Source organism: Prionailurus bengalensis, chromosome B3 (assembly GCF_016509475.1).
Source record: "Prionailurus bengalensis isolate Pbe53 chromosome B3, Fcat_Pben_1.1_paternal_pri, whole genome shotgun sequence".
In the NCBI taxonomy this organism is placed as follows: Eukaryota; Metazoa; Chordata; class Mammalia; order Carnivora; family Felidae; genus Prionailurus; species Prionailurus bengalensis.
This window is the reverse complement of record NC_057355.1, coordinates 31922692-31946995: the sequence shown is the minus strand read 5'-3', so window position 1 is coordinate 31946995 and position 24304 is coordinate 31922692. Positions and strand designations below refer to the sequence as shown.

Genomic DNA, 24304 nt, shown 5'->3' with positions numbered 1-24304 from the left:
TGGCTAGGCCAGGCCTCTCAGGGGAAGTGGTGGGAGGTAGAGGCAGGGGGGTGGAGGTGGGGGTGGGGTGGGGTGGGGAGAAAGGCCAGCTCCCCAGGTATGAACAGAGGAGCTGGCGTGCAGAAGCCGCCTGGCTTCCCGTCAACAGCTTTGCAGGCAGCACACCACGGCCCAGGAGATGTGGGTGCACACCCCACCCCTGTCTCTCGCTAGCTAGGTCTCTAAGGGCAGAAACAGCGAGTGTGTGTGATGAGGAGGTGGCGAGTCATAAACAGGAGCCCCCCACCCTTGTCCCCCAACCGGGCTGGCTTTCCAAGCAAGAAGCAGGCACAGGTAAATAAATAGCTTGTTTATTAGTAATATGTTACATTATTAAAGTGCATTGAGAAGAGATGCAGGGGCCAAAGCTGGAAGGCCGCCGGCCCCAGGCCCTGCCCTGGGCTGGCCAGACACAGCCAGAGAAGGGCCCAGCTCTCTGTTGAAACCCACGGACAGGGCTGGGGGCAGAGCCGTGCACCTGGAGAGCTTGGCCCAGGCTGTCCCCACCGGAATTCACAGTTTAGCCTAAGTTATAACATGTCCTGAGCTGAAGGTGGGAGACTAGGAGCATGGAAGCACAGCCCCTGGGGAAGGGGGCTGAGGGGAGGGGAGGGGGCCCCCCCGCCCCCCAGCCCCCAATGCCAAGGGCAGAGTCCTGGAACCTCCCCCTGAGGACCCGGCTCCTCCTTCTATATGAATGTGGTGAACCTAGGGCTCAGTTTCTCCTTCATTTTCCCCTGTCTCCCTCACCCGACCCCCTCCCATAACCGCCCCGCACTGGGGACTGGGACCATGCCCCCCTCAGACTGGGATCCCAGGGCAGAGCCAGCTCATGCCACTCTCCTCGAACCCATGCCTGTCCCTAGACTCTTATCCCATCCCCAGAGCCTCAGACTGGGACCCCCCCACCCCAGCCCATTCCTTCCCCAGTCCCTCCCTGTCCCACCCCACCCCCAGCATGTAGTTTTGGTATTTTCATACAGATGCAGTCAGAATTAGCTATACATGAAATAAGCCTAACATAAAAATAGAGCTTTTTCCGTCCTTCTGTCCGGAAAGCAAACATCCTTCAATAAACATGCAAGACGGCTGCCTAGTGGGACCCAGGGCTGGTGAGGGAGCCGTAGAAGGCAGCCCTGGGCCTACAAGAACAGCAGCTACCCCCAGCCAGGGCAGGAGGGAGGAGGAGGGGGCAGTTTGCGTATAGAGAGTCCGATGGACTCGGGCCTCAGCCCCAAGGTCCAGAGCCTGGGGCCCAGCTTCCCTTTCCAAATCCCATTCTGGCCCATGGACTCTTGGGCTGGGAACATCACTGCATTTAGTCAAGTTTGAGGAGGAGTTTTTGAAAAGTAATCTCCAGAAGGTAAAATCTTAGGTCACCAATGTCCCAGCTTCACAGTCAGCGCCTTCACTCTGTGGCCCCCGCCACCCGTGCCTGCTCGGGCCCGGCAGCCGCCTGCGGCTGGCCATCTCCAGGCCTGGTGTCCTTCATCAGGTTATGCAGTCCCCCTGGAAGAAGCATCGGGCAAGGAGCTCACCGGGCCCAGCCGGCTCTGGACGGGAAACTTTTCTAGTGCCCCTGAGGCTGCAGGAGCCTGTGCCATGCCCAGCCCCAGGGGACCTTAGTGGAACAGCAGGCCGAGAGTGAGCGTGGGCAGGACGCCCAGCCAGAGGGAGGCGGCCAGGGCCCGGGCCCGACCCAGCAGGTGCTCGGCCATGGCGCCGTCATCGGGCAGCAGCTCCCAGTGCTGAGCCTCACGGAGGTAGGAGCCCTCCTGGGCCTCGCAGTGGTAGTGGCCATACTGGCGGGCTGTGAGGTTCTCGATGAACAGGATGCAGTTGGGGCTCTGATGGCCTGGCTCGCAGCTCTGCTCCACGTTCTCCTCGTGGCGCCATGAGTAGGTGGCATGACGGGACTCCATGGGGCAGCTCAGGTAGTAACGAGAGTTCCGAGCCAGGGAAACCTTCTGCAGTGGGGCCCTGTCTGGAGAGGGACGGGGGAGGCAGCCGTGAGGAGAGGCCGAGGGCTCCCAGGGCAGACTGTATCCTCCTCTGCTGGCTGGGCCTCCAGGGCCAAGGCTTCTAAATGAACACAGTGCCAATCTCCTCCCCACTCTCCCCTGCCTCCCTCACCATCCCCCTCTCAACAACCACCCTCCCATACGACAGGGCCCCCTCTGCAGGACTGTCCTGCCCCATCTGCCTGGGGCCCCCAGGACCAGGCCATGTCTCTCTCAGACAGGGCTGTGCCACCCTCAGCAGATTGGGGCCCAGCAGGGCCAGATCAGGTACCTGGCTTTGGGTTGGGGCATTCTTTGTGTGGCTCAGCTGGATTAATGGACTGCAGCACCGGCCTGGAGTTGGAAGGGGAAGAGAAAGCTGAGTGGACAGGAGGTCTCGGGTCTGGCCCCCCATCCCTGTCCTCGTTCCCCACCCCCCACCCCCCACCCCCACTCAGAGGAGGTTGTGGCCCAGCACCGAAGCCTCTTGCAGCCCACTGACGCCCCCCCCCCCCCCACTCCTATGTCCACCTCCTCCCAGGAACAAGGGATCCTGGCCAACGTACCCTTGGGAGCTGTAGATGGAGACACAGCGGCCCTGGTCCCAGCCGCAGTAGGGGTCTCGGGCCATGAGGCAGCCATGACAGCCCCCGCCGTAGACCTCACACAGGTCCAGGGGCACCTGGCTCACCTCCCACTGGGAGCTCACATACAGCTTCCGCTAGAAGAAGAACACAACTCGGGTCAGGCCAGGGCCCTCAGCCCCAAGAGAGTTCTAAGTCCCCAGGCTACCCTCCAGGCTCTGAGCCCTGGGGCCCAGAGGCTCTTAAAAGGACATGCAAATCGCATGCAAAGGAGCTCTGTCCTCAGCTGGCCATCGCTGGGTAGCTCCATAGGATCCAGTGGGGTGGGGAGGCTCACCCGCTCAGCGTCCAGCGACATGGCCTGGATGGCGGCCGGGTGGTGAAAGGGCTGGATCTCCATGATGTTGAAGGCAAGGCTGCGTTCCCGCTCCTCTGACTCCACCACCTTGTGGATGGTGCCCCTGTCTGTGGGCGAGGGGCAGAGGGTCAGCGGGTCGGTGGGCAGGAGATCCCCAGAGCCAGGCAGCCTCCCTCTAGGCTGCGCCAACCAATGGGATAGTCGGTGGAGGAGGGCTGGGAAGTCATGGCTCAGGCGAGGGTCACAGGACTGGGGTGGGGTGAAGCGGGGAGAGGGTGACTGGGAGCCTGAGGGCAGCTCTGAAAGCTTCCAAATCTGGGCCACAGAGGCCATCCCAGGAGGCCCAAGGCTCTACCCGTCCACAGGGGCACAGAGCCAACTGTCCTATAGGCACAGCCCCGAGAGCCTAAATCCCGTGGGTGGGAGCCCACGCGCATTAGCATTTCGGTTGTTGAATCCTCCACACCCTTAAGAGGTGGGTATTATCCTCCCAGTTCAAAAAGGAGGAAATGAGGCTCAGAAAGGCTGAGCAACTTGCTCAAGGTCACACAGGTGGTGACTGGAACCCAGAGGCATCAGAACCCCACCCCTCAGCTCCTTCGATTCCCCTGTTTCGTGAACTCTTTGGGGATGTTTTCTTTAAATAAACTTTTCATTTCGGAGTAATTTTAGCTTTACAGAAAAGCTGCAAAAATAGTACAGACTTCCCGAATACCCTTCACCCAGTTTCCCCTAACGTTACCGTCTTATGTAATTGTGGTACATTTGTCACAATGGAGCAATCGACACTGAGACATTACTATTACCTCAACTACAGACTTTATTTGGATTTCTTGGGTTTTTCCACTAATGTCCTTTGTCCGTTCCAGGATCCAATCCAGGACTCCACATTGTATTTAATCTTAGGGGATTTTCTTTTTAATTTTTATAAAATCTTAGATCTAAAAAGGACCAGGCTGCCTGCCTCTGAGGCCACGCTCTCTCCATTCATACCTGTCAGGGACTAATGGGCATCCTGACCCCTGGGCCCTCCCGTTCCCACCTCACCCGCTGTCCCAGTTTCTAGAATAGCCTACCTCCCCCATTCCTCCCTCCCAATTTCCCAGGGCATCACTTGCCCCAAAAAAGCAGTCAGATGATGGGATGATTGCTTGCCTAGGATTCTCCTTTATGTGTCTATGGCCCCCCTCCGCAGGCTCTGAGATGTGGCCAGACGCTCCTCTGTCCTGACAAGCCCCCAGCCTTGCCACTGCCTTTGCACACACTGCCTGCTGCAGCCCCATAACTGCTTCCCACAGCTTCTCCCAAATGGGTGAGCCTCCTGCTCTCTGCAGAGGGCTCAGAAAGTTCTATATCTCATCTGGCCCTAATCCTTCCTGCTGCAGGATCCAACATGGCATCTCTCCAATGGCCCTCACACCAAGACCTCATCACTCACGTGCACTCACCTCCCAGGTCTGCAGGAAGGGAGACCACAGCCAACCTGGCTTTCCTGGTCCTGGCTCCCGCTCCCATGCCTGTGTTGTGTGACCCTTCCTCTCCGACACCCCAATGCCCTGCCATCGCCTGGCTGACCACAGCAGCTAGGCCAGCAGTTGCCGAGCAGAGAAAGGACAGGGGCCCATGGGTGTAGCCAGGATGAATGGAGGAGTAAAGAAGTGGGGTCTCAGGACCCAGAAGCCGGACCCCTTGGGGAATTCCTTTCCTGGAGGCCTCTAGGAGTCAAACAACCAATAAGGCCACCATGGCCCTGAGAAGGCCACAGAGTGAAACAATAGCAGGAAGCCACACTGAGGGGGAGATGTGAATAACTGAGGGTGGGTGCCTGAGGCCCTGACTGCTAGGCTCCTGGGGGAGACACTGCCCTTTCTCACAGCACCACCACTCAGTCTCAAGGAAAGCCTGTGGCCCCCACCAACACTGATCTCCATGCTTTCTCCCAGCAGCCCCCTTTGCCCACAGCCTGGGAGCAAGAAGCTACCAAAAACTCAGCTCAGAGCTGGCTCAGCAGAAAACTGCCCCCCGGGGAAGCCCCCTCTGTGGTCCTCTGCAAAGGCTCCGCTGTCTGGAAGCCCCTCCTCACGGCTCACTAAATTCTTGGCATCCCACATCAAATGTTTCCTCTCACCTGCATGGTCCCCAAGACAAGGAGAGAGTTTGATTTCCTCCTTCTGCCTAGCAGAAGCCCACAGGATCCCAGTGACCAGGTCCTTCCTCCTGACTTTCAATTTCTCTTCCTACCCCCTCCCCCGGGTCAGACATCTGGACCAAAGCTACGCCCAGCTTTGCTCGGTCTTGCTACATTTCTGCCTCTGAATCCCCACGCTTGTTCTCCTCCCATCCTAGGATACCCTCTCCTCTTCCCTCTGCCCCCACCTCCCTTCCACAGCCACACACACTGACACCTGACAGCTCTTGGTCACTCAATTCTTCCTTCCAAGTATAAAGTTCCAACCAGATGCCAGTGATATCATTCCCTATACATTTCATGTCCGTTTTTACAAAGCAGGCCAGAAGGTCCTGGGGGAGCCCCTCACCTGTGGTTAGGTAAAGCACGTGGAAGGTCTCCCCACGGCTGGCCTGCATGCGGTGGACAACCACTTTCTGGTAGTGGTACTTTGAGTGGAACAGTGGCGTCTTCAAAGGCCCCATGGGCTCTACTCTCTGTGCCACCTCAGGGTGACTGTCAGCCACCTGGAAGGTCTCCGTGGGTATGGGCTGCCGGTCTGGGAGACACTGGGCAAGGAGAACAGGTCCAGGTTAGTCAAGTGGCTGGGGGGCGGGGCTGGGGCCTGGGCCACGGTGGGCGTCACAGCTTACCTTGCCAGGCCGAGGGTTGGGAAGGCTCGAATGGTAGCCCTTGAGTGAGGAAGTACGAAAGACCTTGTCAATGTCACCAAGGGAGTACACACAGACAGCTGAGTAGTTCCTGGGGGGACACAGAGACCGCCTCACTGGAGGGCCCAGGACCCACCCACCCTCATTCACCCAGGCCAGCCCAGCAAGCCCGGGCCTGAGAGTTATGAAACACCGGAGAAGGAAGGAGGAAACGAGAGAGGAAGGGGGAAGGGAGAGAGGGAAGTTTAACCAAATTTCTCTCTGTCACAATCTAATCGCCCAACCTGTGTTCTGTCACAGAATCACTGAGTTCAGAGGCTAACCCCACGGCAGGAGAAATCCCAACACACGCACTCCTGTTGGGTGATTCGCCAACCTCGCTGGACACAGCGGCAGCACACTGATGCCCAACACAGGCCTGTCCCCTTCCCAGCCTGGCTGGGTCTACCTGCCCAGGGGCAACAGAGCAAGGTTTTGGCCTCCCCACCCTGTCCCCCAACTCTCCTCACATCCGCCTAACACCTTTGCCTGCCTTGTTTTCAATCAATGAGAGTGATTAAGAGGTGTGAATTATCAGGCGCAGGCAATGCCTGAGCAGGTGTGATAGCACCCAGCACCTAAGAGGCCTCAGCAGCCTCTTCCCAGCGCCCAGCACCCACTCTGAGCACATAGCTGGTGGACACACAGGCACAGGCGCAGTCACGAGCCTGCACATGGCATGTGTGCGCATACCCGTCGTATACAGACTCACAAACACACCAGTGCACGCACCTCCCTGAGCACTGGCTATCCCCCACCCCGTGCCCAGCAACGGCCCTGTCCCTTGAACCTGGAGTCCCCACTCGTGCCACATCAGCCTTCTCCTCAGCAGAGCCCAAGCCTCTTAACCAACGCCAGCTCCAGCCCCAGCCCCAGCATGAAGGTCACTCACCAAGGGTTGGAGAAAACACCATAGACTCTCGTGTCCCTCCACTGGCCATTAGGGTCAGGGAGCAGAAAGACGTCCTGCAGCCTGTTGAAGTTCTTGTTGGTGGCGACATCGCTGCACACCAGCATGGCTTTCAGGAAGGTGTTCCACTTGGAGACCGACAGTGAACTCTCGCCGCCCTGGTCCCCCTGAAAGGGTGAGGAAGAGGAGGCCCTCAGCACCTGCCCACGCTGCTGCACACACCCGAGGCACCTGCCACCAGGAATGCCAGCGCCCAGGCTTCAGAGGAGGAAAGAGAGCTCTGAAAGGGGCCAGGACCTGCCAGGGGACAAGGCACAGCTGCCTCTCCTCTCAGGCCAGGTCCTTGGGCCAGGCTCCAGCCGATCCAGGGCACAGGGCCAGCAATGGGGACCTGCAGGGTAAGGGTGCCAGGTCCCCATAGAACAGATTGGCACCTTCACACAGGTGAAACAAACACGTGTAAACACACGTTCATACTCACGAACACACTCAAACACATCCGGCATGAATACAGACATTTGCACACCACCACACATGCACGAGACCCCCTCTTTGCCCACGTACAGATGCATGGGCCTTCTCGTGCACACACATTTGCTCCCACAATCCCACTCCCAGACTCACTCGCACATTTCACGCACTCCTTTATGGAAACATGTGTGCACACCTGACCCAGGCATGTATTCCCTTGCTCCTGTTCAGGCTCAGACACACACTCTTGCCCACTTGGCCACACACTCACCCTGCAGAGCTGGGCCACACGGGACACATTGAGAGGAGCCTCGGGGTTCTTGTCGGGATTGTCCTCTCGGAAGAAGTAGTAGATCTTGTCATCATAGGCCTGGTCTTGGTGCACAATGGTAGCCTTGATGAACTGGGGATCTGCCAGAGACACAGATGAATGGATGTGAGGCTGGGAGCCTGCCCGGAGGACCCATCCTGACTCTGTGCGCGCGCACACGCACACACACACACACACACACACACACCTAGTCTCTACAAACAAACCCAGAGCAAATCAGACCTAGACTAAAACTCAGAACATCAGGTCCAACAGCCCAAGGGGCCTGAGACTCTGCACCCCCACCCCACACTTGTTTTGCCCTCTTCCACAAAGATGTCATCGGCCCAGGAGCAATGACTTCATGCCTAGGGACTGGGGGGAGGTCCCTGGGGGCCCCTATGTCACTTCTGCCTAATTGGCAGAGCCCTAATGAGAAGGAGGAGGTGTGGCCCCGACATGAGCTCAGCAGAGGGATACACTATGGCTCTTGGGGACCCCACGCTGGGTCTGCAGCTTCCTCTGTTTTGCTCCCAATGTGTTGGGCCCACCCTGCCTCCACACCATTGTCTCTGTTGGTCCCTTAAAGACAACCTCCTCAGCTCTGGATACCTGCCCCCTGTTTCTTGAGCGGGCTGTGGCCCAGCAGCCCTTGGGGAGCCCTCCTATGGAAACTGAGGGCTCTCCATCCGCTGCCCTGGGCATTCACACCCCTTCAGGCCCCACAGCCCAGCCACAGCCCGACTCACTCTGCATAACGGTATCACTGGTATACAGCTCAATCTCGCCCTGGATGCGGCGGAACCGAGGGATCTTCCCGTTGAACTCCTGCTTCCGGATTGTGGAGTACACTTCGTCCCCTGGGCATGGTGGGAGGGGCATGGGTAAGGGCAGACAGCTCCTAGAAGTCCCTCCTCCGAACCTGGGCCACTGGACACAGAGCTGACCACCCTCCCCCAGCCCAAGGCAGCTGCCCTACCATCAAACAGAACCAGCGAGTTCTCATCTGGGCTGAAGGGGGCATAGCCTCTCTTTTCGCCAAGCGACTCCACGGTGCCGTTCACCTGGGGGAGACGAAGGAGGGTCAGACAGCACATGATGCCATGGCCACCGCTTCCTGTGGGCGCCAGCTTCCCAGCCACGATCCCCATCCTCCCAGGGATTTGATACAAAGTGAGGCCAGCCTCGGAGTCCCCCCCCCAGCTCCTTCCCAACGTGGTGGGGGCAGAAGCCCACCCAGACGAGGGTGAGCTGACCAGGTGCACGGGGAGGGGCCTTCTCACCAGGCTCCAACAGCTGGGGCGCCGGGCATTGGTGCCACAGATGAGCAGCCCCTCACCCTTCCTCTCCAAGAGCGTGATGTAGTTCTCACAGTCCTGCCAGGGCAAAAGGGAAAGAGAGATGTTGGCTGGAGGCCCGGCAGGCCCAGCACTAGGACCCTCAGTCTTGGGGCAGGAGGCTTCGGATCTGAGCAGAGGAGGTGCCACTGACTCCAATGCCCCAAAAACAGCAAGGACACAGGGGCCTTGGTGAAGAAGCATGTCTCCCTTCAGAATTGGGAATCCTGGGGCAGGGCTACCTCTCTCCTCCCAGACTGTGGCTCCTGAGGCAGGGCCATGCCTCCTTCCCCAGACTCTCAGGGACTCCTGTCCCTTTTCCAAGCGGGTCAGCCTCCCCTCTGTACTCTTCTCCCTCACTCACCCGCTTGTCCAGGCAGGACCCCTTCGTGGAGCCAATGTTCACCTGGAGGGGAGGGGAAAGCATTAGGCCATTCTGCCAAGGCAACATGCCTGTGTGTGCTTTCTATGCATCCTCAGGACGAGTTCATTTTATAGATGAGCAACTAGGGTGAGTGATTCACCCAAGATCACACAGGCTATTTTCCCTGATACCCAGAGCCAAAGCCCAGAGCTCACAGGCCAGCCCAGAGATCTCAGAAGATAGGGGCCATAGGGTTCTGGAGCCCAGCTTCCTGACTGGGTTTCCCCCATCAGCACTGCTCACTTGGCCTGGGAGGTTAGCTCCAGGCTTTTCTCCGCACTGCCCCAACACCCACACCAATCTGGACTACCTTTAGGGAGCCTCTCGCAGGGACCATATATGGAACATAATGGGGGGGAGACCTGTTCAGGAAGAGATGCTAGCTCCCCCGGATTCCCTGAGGCCCCTCACCAAGGACAGAGGGGAGATGAGAGAAATGGGGTGGGGAGGGAAGGAGGAAGGGGCTCAGCTCTGTCCCTGGAGCCAGCAGAGGGGTCCAGGCAGAGGAGTCTAGGCTCACCGTGCGCATGGAGGCATTCTTGCCCTCGGGGAAGTCGAAGAAATAGACCTTGCCACGTCCACCCACCCACACGGAGGAGCTGCCGGGCTCGTGGAAAAGCACCGTGTGAGGCTCAGCCAGGCCAAAGTCCACCCAGTCCTGCCCGGCGCGGCCTGAGGAGGAGGCAATTGGCAGAAACGTTGAGGCTGGGCCCTGGACAGGAAGAACCCCAACCCTCCCCACCCTGCCAGGCGTATCAGCACCTGCGTGGCAGCTAGTGTTTGGGTCTGGGCTGGGGCAGTACCAGGACTCAGAGCCACGAGTGGGAGAAGTGAGGGATCCCCTGCTGGGGTCCAGCAACCAGCTGTCCTCACCTCAAAGCCAAGGCCCCTGTCCTACAGTATGTGTAACCTCAGGATGAGGGCAGGATTTAGGGACCCCTGGGGAGAAAAAACACCCCCCCACACTCACCACGCACATACACACGCACACGCACACACAGTTGGCTCTTCCTGGGAAGCTGGGCTCTGGCAGGAGGAACCAGGGCTCCCCGTCTCTGCCGCCAGGACAGAGCAAGCAGCCACCTCCTTCCCCTGCAGGTAGCTGGGCCTCTAAGCAGCCCACTTAGAGTCAAGGTTCCCAGGGATCACTTTGGTCAGAGCCCGAACCCCTCCTTTGGGAAGCCCTCTGCAACCCCTTCCCGCCCACCCAGCCCCTTAGTGAGCCGGTCAACTTAGATCAGAGCTAGAAAGGAATCTGAACGTCCACTCCTTCCCATGTTTACAGATGGGAAAATGGAAGTCCAGAAAGAGGCAGCCCAAGGTCACACGGTCGGTAGCAGGCGCTGAACTAGAGCCCACGCTGCTGCCCCCAACTGGGCTCTGTGGCCTGGCCTGCTCTGGTCTGGTTTCACAGGGCCGCCAGCTCACCCCGGTGGGAAGAGATCAGCCCTCTCTCCCCAGCAACTCCGGGACAGGGAGCCCTTCACAGGGCACAGTAAGCAGAAGGGCTGACCGGGACAATTTTGCCCAAAAAAGAAACCGTCTGTAGCCACTGCCTCCAGGGAGGAGACGTCTCATCTCCGGTGACATTGCTGAGGTTGTCCTGGTTGCAGGGCTAAATTACAGGGATGGGACAGCCTGTGGCTGTGCCCCCAGCAATCAGCCACAGCTAGCATCTCCCCACCTCTGACCAGCTCGAGGCCTCACCCCAGAGCACGGCCTGACCACTGTTTATTCAGCTGCAGCAATTTCAGGAGCAGCCAGCTTACCCAAGACCCTGAAGCAGGACGCACCACAGCCCCACCGGAGAGGACAGCCATTTCCCTGAGTCTGCCCCCACCCCCGAGCCCTCTTGCTGCCAACCAGCCATTCCTACCGATTCTGCCTTCAACGGGAGTGCACCCTGTGACCCATACCTTCGTTCCCTTTCCCTAAGCTACCTCCCTGCTCCGTCAAATCATCCCTGGAAGTGGGATATTCTCCGTCTTCACCTCAGCTGTGGCCTGGCTCACAGCACAGAGGCGGAAACTGGGCCCCTGGGGGGCACACTAGTCCAAGGTCACACTAGGAGGGAAGACAAGCTGCCTTATCCAGACAGTATTGGCTGGGGCGGGGGGTGGGACATTCAGAGAGATGCAACACCGTGGGCCACAGAGAAGTGCTGAGCTCACAGCTCTCAGGTTCCCCTGGCTCTCCTGGGGCACCCCACACACAGCCAGAGCAGCTCAGCACATCAGGCCTCATCGTACCCCAGGCTCACCCCTTCAGCCCCAGCTGTGCAGGGCAGGGCTGAGACCCGGCTCTGCACCGGGTCGTGGGGACGTGGTGCTGGCCAAGGCTCATGGCTGGCAGGTCTCAGCCCCCGGGCTCCCCTGCCTTTTCAGTTGGGGTAAAATTAAAGTGCTGGGGTCAGCTCTCTGGCTCCCCTTTTACAGGCAGCCAGCCAGAGATCCAGACGGTCTGCAGCCACCGCCCCCCCCCCGCCCCCACTTCCCTAGCCAGCTATGGCCAGGGAAGGCTGCTTGTCTGCGTCTGGAGACAGGCTGGGCCCTGAGAGCCCAAGCCCCTGGAATCCTACCCCTCAAGCCACACTGGCCTCAGAGGAGGGGACTGCAAGGCCAATCACACACAGCTCTAGTGGTTGGGAGAGAGGCACCCGAGTGGCCCCTGAGGGACAGCTCTTGTCTGGGGGTCACGGTCCTGCCGTGGGGAATTTAGTCTGATGGGGGAAAGAAAGCCCTGCCCTGGGGAGTCAAGCCTGATGGGAGATGCATGGCCCAGCCCTGGAGAGCAAGGCCTGAGGGGGAGATCCGGCCCTACACCAAAATCCAGCCACAGAAGTGAGATGGCCACACCAAAGCAAGCCTCCCCAGATCTCATGCAAAACTGTTCTGGGACAGAACTCAGGACTGCTCACGAAGTACTTTTGAGGACACAACGGGAGGGAGGGTGAGGGCTGCCCGCAGCTGGGTGCAGCACCAGGCCCAGGGCAGTCCTGCACAGATCTGCAAGCCTGCGCCCCATTCCCTTTAAATCCTGGCTGCAGCAGCTGGGGTTGGGAGGAAGCAAGGGACCACTCGCCCCATTTTGCAGAAGAACAAACAGGGGCTGGGAGCATTGCCTCCCTTGACCCCCTGGCTCCTACCCCTCCCCAGTCTGCGCCTGGCGATGTGTATGGGGAGGACGGCACCAGCTCGAGGCCTTGGCCCATTCTCCACCCCTGCCCCAGCCTGGCTCCCGCACTGCCCGAGGCCCTCAAAGGGCCTGATTGTGCCCGGGAAGTGTCTGAGCGGCAGCAGCTCGATGAATACATGAAAGGAAGCTTTGTTCAGGTCACAGGAGCGGGGGCTGGGGGCTCAGGGGCAGGAGGGCTGCCTGGAAGTGAAGGCAGCACTAAGCCTTCACAGCCAGGACCCATGGCCCGATGGCACCATCACAGAGAGCTGGGTCAAGGAGGGGGCGGCATTCAAGGCTCCGCCCATGCAGGGGCTGAGCAAGCCCAGAGGTTGCCCCTAAAAAGACCCAGCCAAGTGAGCAAGTGTCACATCCTTAAATGCATCTTTTTGCTTCCCGGTGAATCCATAGGGCTGGGGGAGGCAGATCAAAGCTACGTGGGTCAGGAACAGGCAGGAAGAGAATTCCAGACAAGGGAACCAGCTGAGCAAAGGTGGGGAGGCTGACTGAATGGTGGGTACATAGATCAAAAGGTCCAGAACGTGATGTGGAGGGGAGGTACGGAAGCCCAAGGATACTGCCCATCAGTCTCCACTGCTGCCTTCTCCTCCCTTGGAGCAGGGCTAGGGTTACAGGGCCAAGCTGGGGAAACCTCCCCTTCTCCAGCATCCCCCACCTCCTTTCTCTCCCTGCCTGACCAGCCCCCTCTGCTTCCCATCCTGGATGTCTAAAAGGAGCACCGTCTGGCACCGTGTCTCCCCCCTCACTCCCCGGCCTGACGCATTAGTGGCTGACTAAGTGGTAGCTAAAAGCTCCCAGAATAACCAGGGGTTCAGGCAGGGGAGGGGGCTAGGGGCACATGGGGAGGGCATGGCCCCAAAGGTGGGCCAGGCACCCACCCCATCCTTGCTCCTTCTGGACCCAGAAAGCCCCCTGAGTCCCCTCCCTCCTCACAGTGGCAGGAGCTGCAAGGCCCAGCCCCAGCCAGAAAGGAGGGTCAAGAAGATAGCTGGGGGTGGGAGACAAGATGCTGTTGGCAAGAATCAGACCTGACTGCTCTTGGAGCCACCACCCTCCTACCACAGTCCCAGTGGCCCATGGGCTGGGGCAAGTCCGGGGTTCACACGCGCTGAGTTTTCCTAAAGCAGGCTGGCCTGGAGAGGTACTGCTCCTCCTCTCCTTCACTCTGTGTGTTGTCACCATCTGGTCCCCACTGTCCCCATATCCTCATTGCCTATGAAAGACGGGGGCAGCCCAAGGGGAGGGTAGAATTGGGGCTGGAATGTATGGGATGTTGCTGTCCATGAAGGGAGCAACAAGGCAGGGACAGCCTTCCAACCTGACCCACTGACCCAAAGGGCCTTGAATGCTAACCTCAGGGAGCCCTTTGAAAGTGGGCATTGAGGCAGGCTCTGAGAATGGCAGGAATGTGGGCACGCAGCAGGGAATGCCTGAGTCAGGCAGCCTGGGGGGCCGGGGCACGGAGCAGGAGCCAGGCCAACCTCTGACTGGGGACCCAGCCACATCCTCCCACGACGGCACCCCACCCTGCATTGTCAGGCCCACCTCACACCCTCGCATACCACACACACGTGGCTGAGAAAGAGGAGGGAGTCCTCCTCCCCACATGCAGTCCAAGAATTAGCATGCAGCCTCTCCACCCTTTGCAACCCATACCCCACAGGTCAAGGTGGAAGAGAGAGGATCTGAACAATCACTGGGCTGACAGGGCACAGAGGCCAGACACGTGGCAAGGAGGGCAGAGGTAGGGCCAGGCTACAGCCCAGGGCTTCTGGTGCCCATCACCAGCTCCAGCCCTCCAGGACCACAGCCCGGACCTCCCTGAGAGCCTCTTGATTTACAAAGCACTGTATATTGCTTCTTCCTACTTCCCTGGGTCATTTCCTGCTCCCCATCCTTCCCTCCCTGACCACCAGGTGAAAACTTGCTAACCTGATAACTGAAGGGAATCACCCACTCGCCCACTTTCCAGGTGAGCCCTGATCTCTCGGGAGCCTTTAGTAATTCAGGCCTCAAACCCTAAGGAGTGACTAATGGGGAAACTCAGCACTGCGTCAGATCAGCGGAGGGAAACTCTTCCACTGGGATGAGTGCAAATGAACAAGTGTTTCATCTCTGTTTCTCCAGATATGGCCAGGAATGAGGGCAGGAGAAGCCGTTCCTATCCACAAGCCCAGTTTCCAGGGTGGCCCCGGCCCATGCCAAGGAGCAGTGATGGTTGCTCTTGGAGATCTGGTAACACAGGACAGAGCAATGTTCCAGACAGCTGCCTGGCAGGCCCTTGAGGTGGTACGTAGCTCATGGCGGAGTGACAGGTCTGCCTGTCTTCATCAGCCATAGGAACAGTGAGCTGTGTGCTGGGCTGAAGGGGCACATCCTCCCACCCACCAAGGTCAGCTGTGGCGGGGAGGGGAACATATCTCACGTGTGGGCTCGGTCCTGGCTCCAAGAAGCCTGTGCTCCCTTCGGAAGCCAGGTGGCTGGTTGTTTGTGACCAGAGCCTTCCTGAGTTCAGTTTCCTTCTCTGTGAATTGAAGAGGTTGGTACCTGCTACCATACCTGAGAACCCACTCATGGTTCTCAGGACAAATCACAAAACAGTCGGGGTTGAGTTCACAGGTCCTTTTGGGGAAGGTGGGATTACGAGTCCTGGAAAGGTCAGAGACAGCTTTTGGATGGAGGTGGGGGTAGCAGAAGAAACCAACCTCACCTTCGGCCTCCATCAACTAGCCTGCCAAATTCCCCAGCCACCCTGCAACGAAGGCAAGTCAAGTGTATGCACCCCCATTTTTTTAGTTACTTTTTTACTTGAGAGAGAGAGTGGAGGAGAGGAGCAGAGGGGGAGGGGGGGGTGCAGAATCCCAAGCAGGCTCCATGTTGAGCATGGAGCCTGATGAGGGGCTCAATATCATGACCTGAGCTGACAAAATCAAGAGTCAGACGCTCAACCCACTGAGCCACCCAGGTGCCCCTGTACCATTTTATAGACAGGAAAACTAAGGCCCCTCCAAGCCGGCAAGGGCCATGCGCTCTCTGCACCACGCCACTGTGCTCGAAGGGCCAGAGGCTTGGCTGGTGGGGAGACCAGCTGGGGCCAAGGCTTCAGGGGGAAAGGGCAGTGTGGACAGCAAGCTGTGGGGGCGCCAGTCTGACACCAAAGCCTACGTGGAGCAGGGAGGAGGTTCCAAGGCCAGGGAAGGCAGGAAACCCAGGATGAACATCATGTCCTGTCCACCTTCCGCCTGCTCTTCAGCCCAGCAGGTTCCAAAAGCCCCAGAGTAAGGCCAAGGTCAACTACCCTTCAAAGGAGAGGATGGGCAGAGGCATAGGGCCTGCCCTTGGGCCCAGAGCCAGGGCAGAGGTGGGGGAGAGGGCAGAGATGGCTACATCACCCTAGCAGAGGGAGGCAGACACGATGGGAAGACTTGAGACACAGAAGGTTCCCCAGCTCACTCTTAGCCTGGGCCAGTCGGGAGGGTGGGAGTGGGCAAAGAGCAAGGGCAGGCACCCAAGCAGAGCCAGTAAGGGAGAGCTGGCAGGGGCCGGCGGCCAGGGCTGCATTTCATCAGAAATCAGAATGTCAAAGGAGGAGAATGACAGTGATGGCAACAGTGATTTTCCTACCACCAAACCGTTCCACTGCATTTATTATGTGCCAGGCACTATTCTTAAGTGATTTGTAGATAAATTAACCCACTTGGTCATCACTGAACTCTTAGAAGGTGGGATCTCTTACTGCCCCCATTTTATAATGGGCTCAGCGAGACGCAGAACTTGAGTAACCCGCCCGGGATCACACAGCTGTTAAGTGATGGAGGTTGACTCTCAGGCAGCTTGATTCTGGAATCTGTGCTTAAAGCACTGCGCTCCATAGAAGGGCCCTTGGAAGCTTCCAGGCCAGTGCCTCCCACACAAAAGAGAAGACTGGGGGGCAGAGAGGGTGGAGCCTGGTCAGAGGCCTCTTGACCCATGAAGGCCTGACCGCGATGCCCCAAAGAGAGTGTAAGAGCGTGGGCGTGCAGACCCGAGGCACCAGGGATTAGGGGTGTGGGGTGGGGTGGTAGGGATCTGGGGGTGCAGCACAGCACTGAGTGCTGACCAGCATGACTAATTAGGAAGATAAATCTCTTGAGATCTCTACCCAAAATAGAAAGCACTGTCGAGCCTGAGGCAGACCACAGTGAAGGGCAGGATATGCTCATGAACCCTTCTTTATTATCTGTCCAGCCGGGTTCCTACCCAACCAGCACCAACCAAAAACACTCGCCTCCACCCCTGACCCCTCAGCTCAAAAACCCACCATGACTCTCAACTGCCTACCCAGCAGGGCCCTCCCCCTCTACCTGGCAGTCAAGGCCCATGTCTGCTCATCTCTGCCAAGGCTCTTTCCCTCCTCCGCACCTTTGCTTGTGCTCTCCTTTACCTTGATTGCCCTTTCCCCTTCTGTCTGTGCACATGGTCTTTCCTGTCCTTGAACACCTGGTCTCAACCTCCCTGGCTTTAGGAAGTGTTCCCTACTGCTCCAGCCCTCACTGCTCTGTCCTCCCTCTGACCTTGTGCTATATACCATCTGGCACACACCATCTTCTCTCAGATCACCTGTCTGGTGGGATTTCACCTGGACTGTGGGGTCCTGAAGGTGAAGTCCAGGCTTCCTCTCGCTCTGTGGGCCCTGGGCCAAGCCAAGGCCAGGGCTGGGCAAGTAGGGACAGGTTAGATAGTAGGGAGGGGCAGACTGGGGTAGTAGGCCACGTTGGAGGAACTAACATCTTGGATGAGGCTCCTGAGCCACTGACAGCGTGCTTAGTTTATCACAGTGACCTTCCTTCCTCACCAGGCTGGCTCAGAGCCCTGGGCCCAGCAGATAAACAACATGAGTGGTTCTCTGTGCCCCACCTTGCCCCCACCACATACACCTGCCCTTCGCTCTCAGTCTGGTTCTTCCTCTCACCCCACACTGACCTGTCCTGCTCTCATCTCCTGTCACAGTCTGTGGCTACACCTACAGGTTCCAGATCTCCCAGGTGCCCTCCCTAACCAGGCAGCAGGCCCACCTCTCCAGGCACCTGTGTGCTCCCCAAGGCCAAACCCTTGGGCCTTCTCCTGCTCTCTCCCCTAGAGAAGCTGCACAGACCTAGGCACGGGGGCAGGTGCTGGCTGCCTCCACAGTGAGGGCTGCCCCTGAGGGTGTTAGCACAGAGCCCGAGCCCTTGACTAGAAGCAGGGGGTGCAGGAGGCAGGGTAGGATCAGCCTAATCCCAGGCTGCCGTGACAGTTAAACCCAGATTAGCCCGTGACACAGATCAACCTGCCCTCAAGACCTGAGGCCCAGCTGCCCTGAGGAAAAGACCAGAGGAGGCACATAGAGCTGGCCCAATCTAAAGTCCTGAAGGGAAGATGGTCATGGCCAGTGGGGCTCCTGGGAGCAGAAAGCACTGGGGCCGGAAGAGTCTGGGCTCAGCCGAGCTGGCCGAGGAGGAAAGTGCTCAGTGAGCCCCAAGCCTGGGGAAAGAGCATGTAGACAGACAGACAAGTGAAGGGAGGCCAATAGCTGAGGCCAAGAGCGGGCTTGGGCAGAAGATACAGTCCTGGTCCCAGCTCTGCCTATGTCATTGGGTGACCTTGGGCCAGTCTCTGTCATCTCTGGCCTCAGTTTCCCCATCTGTGGAACATGTCAGGGAACGTGTGGATCTCTGACATTTGTCTTCTGATGTCCTAAGCTCTGCCCCATCAGGCTGTGTGGGTTGGAGTCATTCAAGAAGTTTCCTTGGAGGAAGTGAGACAGAAATGGCAGAAAGGAAGAGAATGGGGTGCTGGGGCAGATGACAAGCAGGGCAGTGGCCCTGAGGCAGGAAAACATGGGCGCTGGGGAGCGGTGAGGAAAGATGTGTGGGAGACAAGGTAGGCATGGGGCCCGGCCACCACGCAGCACTGGGGAAAGCAGTAGCTCTGTCACTGTGTATTCGAGGTGAACTGTTCAGTGCATTAACGTGAAGGGATGGAGGGGCCTCACGGGACAGACAGACGTGTCCAAAAAAGGAAATTAAGAGAAGGGGAAGCTTTCCGGCCCCCGAGCTGCCAACAGAGCAGAGGAAGTATGGTCAGTCTCTTGTGACATAGCCAGACGCCTATAGTGGCTGACATAAGGGACACGGGGCTGGGTGTGGAAGACAGGACGTCAGCTAGGGCCTCAGCTGTCAACTGTAGGGCCACCCACTCCCACCATTGCCCTCTGTGGGCTGCTGGACCCCTTCCCCTGGCTGAAGCCTCAGCTTACCACCTGCACATCCTGGAGGGCCCTGACCCGACCCCCCACAAAGGAGGGTACCCAGTTCTCCCTGCTTCTCCTAGGTGCCCAGAATTCTGCCCCACACGTGCCACGTCCCCTATGCCCAATGACCTACCCCTGCTAAGGTGACCTTCTCTTGGAAGGGAAAGCTGGTCAGAGGAAGGGCATGCTGCCCTCAGCAACAGGGCCTAGATCTTCCCCACAGGGAGAGTCTCTGGTGAGGAACAGGCTGCCTCATCTGCAGAACCTGGGCAGTCAGGAGTTAGGCAGAAAGCTCTGGTCTCCCTGGACCCAGCCCTGGCTTCCCATCAGGGAGCTAGGACACTCAGGAGGCCTTCCCTGCCAGATCCCTCTTCCTGCTGGCTGTGTAAGGTCAAATGGCTCACTTTAGATGTCCCCTCCTCCAAGAAACCTTCCTGGAGCCCCCAAGCCCTGGCTAACTCAACGTCTCCCTCCTGGAGACACCCACTCAGCTCCTCTCCTCTCCCTGGTCCTAGTTGCAAGTTTATGAAATTATGTCACACCAGGTACTTCCTCCTGTCCCTCCCCTCCGACGCTGGCTTCTACTCCTCCTGGCATCCCAACTTACCACCTCTCCCGGGAAGCCCTCCTTGATTGGGCAGACTGGGTTAGGTACCTCCTCAACCCCCATAGTTGCCCTTTGTTACAGGCCCTGCTACATTTTATTGTAACTGAAGGCTGACCTGCCTGTCTGCCTCCCCATCTACCCTGAGAAATCTACAAACTTGTCTACTTTCTCATCCCTGGGTCCCCAAGCCCTGCCCTGGGACCAATACAAGGTTGGCCCCAGCAAATGTCAAATATGCTAAATTACTATGTCCACCCTGGAGACCACAAACCAATGAGCCACTTCCTCCAGCTGATTCACAGCTCACAAGAGAAAAAGATAGGAAAGAACACAGAACTCAAGGATTTCCCCTGACTTCCCAGGTTTCAATTTCTCCTCACCGCTAAGGTTTGAACTGGCCACCACAGCCTCTGCCCATCCCAGAGAATTCGCACTCTGATAAATATAAGCTCCTCCCTCCTTCTGCCCACTTTGGACATTTGAGGAAACTGAGGCTCAGAAAAAGGCAAGTACATGCCCAAGGTCACACAAAAAACCAGGTCAGAGCTAGGACCAGAGCCAGGCTCCAGACCTCCCATCTCTTTTCTCCAAGCCGTATAGTCTTAAGCCCGTGCCAGCATCCACCCCACCCCAGCCTACTCTCAGAATCTTCACTATCCAGGACAGAGGGGCCACACAGCTTGGCAGGACGCTCCCGGTGACATCACCGTGCATCTCTCCCAGCTCTCCCAGCTTAGGAAACCCCCCTCTCCTCCTGGGAATTGCCCCCCCTTCCCTGGTTCTGCAGAGGGAGTTCACCTTGAAGGTGATGAGCACATCTAAGTCCCCAAGGGGGCAAGGATTTCCACTGGAAATGCTGATGCTTGGGGAGCCCCAGCCGTGACCTCATCTCCTGGAGGAGGTGACAACAACCCCCTGCCCTGGGGGAGTCGCCCCATAATGGCTCCCCCAGCAGCCACCAAGTCAACAATAACATCCTGTTGTTTAATTGGACAAGGGAGAGCCCAGAACCAGCTGGGCAGGTGGAGACTGGAGACTGGGCACTGTTTCTCTCATGTCATGCTGGCTCACCTCTGATCTTGGGGGTCAGGACCTTCCTGGGCTTCTCCATCTCCTCCAAGCAGGGATGGAACAGGAGAGGGGTGCACAGCTTACATAAGCATGCCAACACAATCTCCTCTAGCCCCTGCTTGCAGGGAGGTAAGGCTCACACCTGGCATCTGTGACCAGTTCATGTGTCAGTGATGCCCTCAGAGGACAATCTCCAGAGCCCTTCCTGATCTGGCAAGCTCTGAGGGTCAGAGACAGATGCAGAGTTCAAAGGAACCCAGCAGGTCAGTGCTGACACAGTCCTCTCTCTCCTGGCCAGGCCTTCATCAGGCTGAAGAGGCATCAGCCTTCCCAATAAGTGCAGGCTGGGAATCTCTCAGAACTCCCTGATCTAATCTTTCCCTGAGGCTTAGGAGACCAAGCAACAAAAAATAAATGACAGAGAAGAACCCTCCGTATCCACTCCAGTCCTTGCACCTATCCTGGCTTAAAACTAAAACTCTAGTCTATGCTTCATTAAAAAAACTGGCTCCAGAACTACCATTATCTTTGACATAGTCATTCATGGAAGTCAATTCCCACAGCACCCCAACCCCTGCAAGACAGGGACCTGGCCTACAGCAAAGGCTGGAGGGCCCTCTTCTCAGCCTACTCCCCTGTTTGCCCTGCCCAAACCCATTCCTGTCCGACTGCCATGTGTCACCCCACAGGAAATAGGAGACAGCTGTCAGCCAGGCATACCATCACCAGCTGGTGGGCCTGGGGGATAGGCGGATGGCAGGGTCCGTCTGGCCAGTGGGGCGCCTGGCACTGGTGCAGATGAGCAAAGACTGCCTTTGGACAAGATAGGTGAGGGGGTGGCAGATCCCAGTAGGGATCAATAGTGCATTATGAAGCAGAGGGCACGGCCAATGCGGGCCTCTGTGGTACAGTTGTGAACTGCGCGCAGGGGAGAGGTGGAGCTGGGCTGGGAGCTTTGAAAGTGGGTAAGAGGACTGAAAGCAGCTTTAAATAGCCCCAGGGTGGGGACTAAGTGCCCAAGATGTGGAGGTTCACATTAAGTGCTAAGATGTGGCTGCGCATTAAGTATAGGGGGAGGGGTCTTAGGAAGACTTGGGGCTAGGAACAAGCAGAGCCAAATGCAAGGGGTTGGGTGCAGGGGGGAGATTCCAGAACACTCAGATATGGCCATTTGCCCTTTTCAGAGTGCCCAAATGCTGTGCTGTCCAGGACAGCCAAGGGGACGGAGTCAAGGCAGGGATGCTGGCAATGCAGAGAAAGCCTGGGCTGGAGCTCGTATGACTGAGGGGTGGGCAGGTGTCCACCATGAATAGGCGACCAGAGGTCCAGCTTCCTGCTCTACTCCTACCAGAAATACCTCTGGCTGGGTAGCAGAACTGGCCCCCAGAGTCCCTCCTTTATGGCCAAAAAATTGCCTAAATCCTTCTCCCCTCCCTAACTCAGAAATAGCACTGGTCCTGTGCCAGATCAGAGCCCCCAGTTTGCACTGTGAGCTCACACACTGCGGAGTGACCTTGGGCAAGTCACATTCCCCCTGCTGCAGCTGCAGATCAGGCTACTTGTTTTGTGTGTGGGATTTTTTCCTCTCTCTGCTAAGAATACCTGCCCCAGATAATGCTCAGGCTCTGGCAATTCCTGCAAACCGCCTCGGGCATCAAAGGGCCCCCAGCAGGGCCAGACCAGACCAGTCCCCCAGTCCCCCAGCCCCCACTACGAGTCCACCACCACCACAGGGAGTCTGCAGTGCCGCCAAATTTGGAGGACAGAGCTCTGTCGGTCTAGGGGCGGGGAAGCATTTGTGTGCAATGCAGGGGAGGGGAGCTCAGTTCCTGGCAGCAGAAAGACTCAAACCCCACCTAAGCCGGCTTTCTGACCCATTGTACAGGGGTCTAAAGTGAGGCGCCCCTGGGGGAGACTCTGGTCCCCCGGTTCACATATCTATCGAGGCCTAAAAGCTGCACTCCCTCCCCAGATCCGCCACCTGGGGGTCCCAACGTCCGTGCCCCACCCAATGGGCACTGCCCCCCAAGCTGGCGCCGATTCCTGATGACAACTGCCACGTGCAGACAAGGGGGGAGCGGCCGGTCCTGGCATTGCAGAGGCAGCGCCCGGGTGCCCCAAGCCTCCGCACCGCACCTTGTCCCGGCTCGCCACTGGGTGTCCACCCCTTTACCCGGCCCGCGCTCGGGGCCGGGGCGGGGGCGGGGGCAGGCAGCGGGGTCTTTGTTCCCGCAGCCGGAGCGCAGCGGCGGCGGCAAGGGGTCCGCGCCCCCCTTGCCGGCCCAGCCTGCGCTGCGTGCGACAGCGGAGCCCGCAGCTCAAGAAGAGGAGACCTGGGTGGAGGTCCCGGCCGAAGAAAAGGTCCTGTACAGAGGTCCTAGCGCTGGAGGACCGAGAATGCCTCTCGGCCGAGAGAGGGGCCCTCTTCCTCCCCTGCGCCCCGGCGCTGCGGTTCCCGACTGGGGGCGGACTTGGAGCGACTTAGCCGGGGCTCCGGCCCCCGCCGCTCGCTCGCCGCAGCGTTACAGCCGCTCCAGCGTGCCAGCGCGCACACTCACACACTCACCCAGACCCACACGCTCCCCGCGGGGACAGCCCGGGACCCGCAGCGCAGCGCACGCACTCCCTCCGGTGCCGCACACTCTGCACCCGCCCCGCGCGGCGTCCGTTCCCTTTCCCCACCGGCCGTGCGGCGCCACCTACCTTTCCAGACAGCGGAGATGCGGGGTCCGCTCCTCTGGTGGCCTTGGGTGGCGGCGGCAGTCCAGAGCAGCAGCAGCAGCTGCAGCAGGAGCCAAGACCGAGCCAGCCGGCCGGGAACGCGGGCGCGCGGGGCGCCGAGGGAGGCGCATCCGGGCGGAGGCGGTGTCATCCCGCAGCCCGGGAGCGACAGCGGCGAGCAGCCGAGACTGAGCCAGCGCCCGACCGCAGGCTGCTCCCAGTGCAAGGAGGCGGAGTCAAATTCCTGACCCCACCCTCCCTCCCCGCTTCCCCACCCCGCAGCCTTTCTCGCCTCCCTGCTGCCCAAGGGGGGCGCAGTGCCCGCAGCTAGGGAACCTTCGCCACCCTCTCCCGGGCAACTCCAAGGGGAGAACCCAGACCGCCAGGGACAAGACAGACGTGGACTTCTCTGATCGGTGGCAGGCCCTGTACCCTCTCTGGGCCTGAAATCCACTCCCCCATACCCCATGAAAGGGTTGGCCTAGAAGTCGAGAAGCATCTCTCCTAGGGCATGGACCAGGTAACTGCACTAATGGCCAGCTAAGTGGTTTGGCCCCTGAAAGCTTGGTTCTCAGAGGACAGGCTAGCTTGAGTGTACACGGTCCCCTCGGAGACTATATGGAGGAGCAAGATGCTTTCCCCTGGGGGAAAACAGGCAGAGGAGTAGATGATCCGTGGGGAGCACTCAGCACCCCATCATTGCTCTGCCGTGAGAACGTGGAATTTTCATCTTGGCCTGACTCCCTCCCCTCTCCCTTCTCCTCCCTTTCCCAACCAGCAGCCTTCTGGGCTGCCTCCCCCCAGCCAGCTGGTGTATGCTCAGAAAATCCAAACTCATTTCCATGTGAGTGGAGGGGGATGTAATTAAGAAGTCCCCTTTCCCAAGTAGAGAGAGGGGAGCCTCCTGCATTCCCAGGACTCCTTGTCCTGGAGGCAGGGTCAGACCAGCTTTAGGGAGTCTCCGCCCCCAAAGCATATAGGGCTCAGCCAAGCAGGCAACCTGATGACTGAGTGATGATGCCCGGCAGGATCCAGACCCAGTCCCTCTGCAGTTGGGTGGACAGTCCAGGCAGTTCTGCCATCAGCTCATCCTCTTAGAGCCACGTGGCTGCCCTCTAATGAGGGGGTC

General features: G+C 58.7%; 1 protein-coding gene across 1 annotated transcript; it reads right to left on the bottom strand.

The window, feature by feature from the left end:
- Nucleotides 1–334: 334 nt before the first annotated feature.
- SEMA7A (semaphorin 7A (John Milton Hagen blood group)) lies at nt 335–23371 on the bottom strand. The gene is made up of 14 exons (XM_043555021.1): nt 23158–23371; nt 9831–9982; nt 9251–9292; nt 8833–8925; nt 8529–8613; nt 8299–8409; nt 7511–7650; nt 6751–6935; nt 5802–5910; nt 5519–5717; nt 2961–3088; nt 2606–2760; nt 2332–2393; nt 335–2023 (listed from the first exon to the last, which is right to left on the bottom strand). The coding sequence occupies exons 1-14, from the start codon at nt 23324–23326 to the stop codon at nt 1662–1664; spliced, it is 1992 nt and encodes a 663-aa protein (XP_043410956.1). The 5' UTR covers nt 23327–23371; the 3' UTR covers nt 335–1661.
- Between the last annotated feature and the right edge of the window lie 933 nt (nt 23372–24304).

Coding starts and splice junctions, on each gene's coding strand:
- SEMA7A (XM_043555021.1), bottom strand. CDS start 23,326: ATGACACCGCCTCCGCCCGGATGCGCCTCCCTCGGCGCCCCGCGCGCC. Junction 2,394..2,605: donor TCCATCTACAGCTCCCAAGG/GTACGTTGGCCA, acceptor TTCCAACTCCAG/GCCGGTGCTGCAGTCCATTA. Junction 2,024..2,331: donor ATGCCCCAACCCAAAGCCAG/GTACCTGATCTG, acceptor GTCCCTCTCCAG/ACAGGGCCCCACTGCAGAAG.